Source organism: Maniola jurtina, chromosome 5, assembly GCF_905333055.1.
Source record: "Maniola jurtina chromosome 5, ilManJurt1.1, whole genome shotgun sequence".
Taxonomy (NCBI): domain Eukaryota; kingdom Metazoa; phylum Arthropoda; class Insecta; order Lepidoptera; family Nymphalidae; genus Maniola; species Maniola jurtina.
This window is the reverse complement of record NC_060033.1, coordinates 10,734,617-10,739,124: the sequence shown is the minus strand read 5'-3', so window position 1 is coordinate 10,739,124 and position 4,508 is coordinate 10,734,617. Positions and strand designations below refer to the sequence as shown.

Below are 4,508 nucleotides of genomic sequence, written 5' to 3'. Positions count from 1 at the left end.
GTTGTTCCCAGCCTGCTGCCGCCTTCTGAATCTGAAGCTTTCCGAACCGATCGCGGTATCCGACATAATAAATATCATATATGTGGCACAAGTTGTCCTTCTTGAAACAAATAGGTAGGTACATTTCATTTCATAAGTTGAGATGAGCTGACGAGACACGCAGCTGTTCTTAGAAGTGCTCTTCGTTTTTATCTGTCCATTATATCTACTTAATATTATGCTAATGCGCATTTTGTGTCGGAATCTTTTGTATTTTCGATGTCATTTATCTAGAATGGATAATGCTGCAGATTTCGATGAGTAGGAAATAGGGGCTTTAGATTTTTTTATTTTCGAGTACTTAATCGACATATCAATTTGGGCGTGGAACAACGTAGAACTTAGTGTAAAAAAATGGAAAAAATTTAACACACGTTAAAAACTTGATGAACAGGCGATTAGTTAGTGTTGAACACCTTTTGAGCACCTGTAAAAAATATTGTGTTGAAAACGCGTTGAACACACGTTGACAATATGGATCAGGCGTTGGAAAAGCGTAGAGCTAGAGTTAAACACGCGTTGAACAAGCGTTGAGCATGCGTTAAACACGCATGGAAGGCGTTAGACACGTGTTGGACTAGAGATGAACTAGAGTTAAACTAGAATTCAGCAGAAGTTAAACACACATTAACAATTGGTGCACCTTCTCTGATGAAGCTCTGATTTCTATCCATCCATTCAACTAGTAGTAGTAGTAGGTCTGATTTATAGCAGTTTCGAATGATTTTTAGACGCTAGAATGGTTAGATGCGTAGGCTATAGTAGCTCTATACAATGAGCGCTCAAGTCTTACAGTCTTTTTTTTAACCCGAAAATTAAATAATTTTACGGAAACTTTTGGTAAAAGGAAAATAATACGATTTTTATGTTATTATCGTCATGAGAAGTGAATATTAATAAATTAAATATGTGGCTGCCTAATATACCTAAATACCACGGCATATAGTTCTTAAAATCGTTTCACAAGTAAATAACAGAGATTCATAATATTATGCTTAGAATGTAAACTGTCTAAACATACTATTATAAGTATTTTAATTAAATATTTTTTTAAAGAATATAGTTTTTATAAATAAGTAAATTATAAATAAGGGCTTGCGTTAGGTTTTTGAGCTCAGGGGTAACCGCCAGGTAACTTCCCCGTGTGCCCGAGTGTTGCGGTTAACAGCAGTGCTTGGGCCGGTGTACCCTGGTAAGTGGTAACATGGTTAGCAATTTATCTTCATGGGATATTGTTGGTCATGGTTGTTGGGCATGTTTGTGGGTACGGTGTGTCCCGGTGGTGGGACTGTTATCGGTCCCTTGTGCTCCGTCGTCAGCGGTGGGATGGAACTTCGTGAGGTTTTTAGTCGGTAAGAGTCCGACTTGCACTTGACTGTGCTCCCCCGTGGCTAATGGTATCCATGACGGATTTTCCTCACGATAAAAAAAAAGGTTTTTGAGCTCACCGTGGGTCGATATTTACAAAAATATTTTTAACACCCCTACGAAATAAGATAAATACTTACCAATTTTTTTATTCCACTAAAATTTTTATAGTTTAAGCGATGTTAGACATCATTAATATTCGTTAAACATAATGATTCTGTTTGAACATACTCGTATTTTACTTTTAGCACCAGCCCATTATGTTACTTTTACACTACCCACACTGAAATCACAAGTGTGGGTAGAGAACAAAGAGGAGTTTTGAGTTAGTTATAGGTAGCCTATTGCCTATAGGTAATGTACCTACGGCTTAGATACAAGTAAGTACTATTATTTACATATATCCCGATAATCCGGAGGTTAAGGAAGATTGTAATTAAGAAAATAAAAATCTCTCATAAGTTTCATTCAACGAAATATATTGAAAACCAACATTTTCATTCATAAGATATTTACAATTTAGGTTCCTTTATATTATGTTTATTTTTTATTTTAATTAATACTTATACTTTACATACCTAATTACTACCTAATTACAACTTAATAACTTAAGTACCTATATTATATTTATCTACACCAATACTTAAATGTAAAGACAAGACTATGCTTAAAAACTAAGTTATTTTCATTGTATTGTTTGTATTCGGTTTACATCTTATTAAAATATTAATCTTTTTAAGAATGAAATATTACCTGTATGATAAAGTGGCCAATTCATTAGGCATGAATATTTTTGAGCAAATGAAACAGTGTATAATGCAACTATTTTAAATTTATAGGCACTGAAGGCTTTTAGTTATAGAGTTAGCAATAGAGTTTTGGAGTACATAGTTGAATTAATTATGTACACGTATTGTAAGTAATTATAGTTTTTCCTATAAAATAAATGTTAAAATTGGAACCTAGTCAAAAGATAAAACAATAAAAACGACTTTGCACTCTATGAAAAAGTGGCAAGTAGGTAGGTACCTCGTACCTATCAATAGTAGATACTATAAAGGTAGGTAGGTACATACCTACTTGTAACTTTACTGGCAAAATTGGCGGGTGTAAGAAAGTACCTACTTATATTTTCAAGAATTAGGTAAGTACTTATAAAAACATTTTTTCATACGTTTTCCATTCCATTGCGCCTGTAGAATGTGTGCAGTAATAAATAAAATGATAAGTACCCAACAATTTCATTGCAACTTGTAAAAATTTAAACAAGTATTGTTTTTATAAAAATAATCGGTTAAATTCATAAAATGCTTTTGGATAATATTAATTATTAGTAGTTTCTACAGCGTAAGTATCGTTTGTGATTTAAAATGTCGTAAAATATTAAAACTGGGTTACGACACTTTCGAATCACTGCAAATAGTAATATTTTGGTTTTGATAAATTCATGACGAATACCTTTATCACACTGACCTTTCTATAAAGTGCTTAATATTTAGTTTTCTAAATAACTTTTAAATTTACTTTATTGCTTAAATACTCTTAAGTGACGAGATTCTCCTGAATGAGGAATTATTCTAAAGCAGTCTTGATTTGTATTTATTAACACAAACCTCTAAGATTCCAAAACATACATATAAGTCACACAAAAATATCAATTCAGAAATACAACTGGCAAATATAATTACATTGATTTTAAACTACATTCAAAATCTACGTAAGGCATTTGTCCCACCGCCGCGCCGCCGGCGATTAAAGATTAACTGTTCTCCCGACCACAACAACAAACAAACTGATTAACAAACAACAGGTGAACTAAAACTAGAAACAAGTTGGCGAGCAACAAGAAGCGAGTGGGTAGTTGGGATAGTTTTGTCGCTGGGCTATGAGCGAGTGCGCGAGTGTGGCCGGCGATATGCGCTGTGTAAACTGCGCAAATCTTTTGATCGTCAAGAGAGCGTCGCTGAGCGAGTTTTTTCTTTGATAGCTCTAGAGTTCTCGTCGACAGTGTGATCACACATCGATTGTACGTTTCTTGGACAAGAATAGAATAGATAGCTAGTCGCTTCCTCGTCGGAGGTGGAACAGGTGCCTAAAGCTAAGTGCCCATTAGCAATAAAACTTGCAATTAACTGTCTGCGAGTGCAAGTGACTTTCCAAAGCCAACTTCTGTAAGTTTTACTGTCAGTGGACAATTAGCCTAATACCTACTTCATATCACAACCTTAAAGCAGAATCTCCCAAAAATTCATGCAATCATTCATTAAAAATTATAATAGGTAGGTACGTAACAACATTTATACCATTTTGTAGCATTAGTTCTAGGGTACAGCCTTTATCCTCTCATCTTTCTTATTTTTATTCCTACTCGACAGTTTCTCGTATATTTCTTCTACGGACTTTTGCCTCGTTTCCGGGAACGCTACTAAAGTGTAGAAGCAAGCGAAGAAGCACACGCTTGCGAAAAACAAGAAGGTCCAATGTATGCTGATCAGCTCGCATATTGTGGTGAACCATTTCATCTGCACGAAGTTGCTGAGTTTTGCGCAGATGTTCGCGAATGATGATACTGTACCACGAAGCTGAAAAAGAAAGTTTTTTACTAACTGATTGTTTGTCTTTGCCTCGGAAGCTTGGATATGACAAGTAAGTAGTCTTACGAGTAAATTCTTTGCTTTAGAATTGGAGAGCTTTTCTCATTCGATTTCTTTTTCGTTCGAGGCAACATTAGAACAGGTACTTATGTTAATAATGCATTTCCTGATTATGAATCCACTAATCTAATTACACAGTATTTTCAAGTTCTCCTTTATTAATACTTAAGCGGAATTTACATTACGAAATTAGTGGCACGAAATTAGTTTCACGACATTAATTTCATTCTCAACTGCACGTGTAAACATCTAATTTCGTTTACACGTGCAATTAAAAAGGAAATTAATGTCTTGCAACTAATTTCTTGCCACTAATTTCGTAATATAAATTGCGTAAATTCCGCTTTTGTAATATTCTGTATGGCAGGTCAACCCGGACGCCTTTGTCAGTCGACATCTGACAAATTGCAAACAATGGCTAAATTAAACCTACCTACCGCCGCCGCC

General features: G+C 34.8%; 1 protein-coding gene across 2 annotated transcripts in view; it reads right to left on the bottom strand.

Moving 5' to 3' along the window:
- The window catches only part of LOC123865244 (facilitated trehalose transporter Tret1-like), a 36,799-nt gene that overhangs the window by 1,024 nt on the left and 31,267 nt on the right, over nt 1–4,508 (bottom strand). The window contains exon 8 of one of the 2 annotated variants that reach the window (XR_006795944.1): nt 3,541–3,989. Coding sequence is in view for 1 of the 2 variants with exons in the window: in XM_045906185.1 (XP_045762141.1) it covers nt 3,729–3,989 (261 nt within the window). In the remaining variant the exon portion in view is untranslated. Of the gene's footprint in view, nt 1–1,865; nt 3,990–4,508 lie in introns of those variants that run through there. The other variant, XM_045906185.1, reaches the window with a different exon arrangement.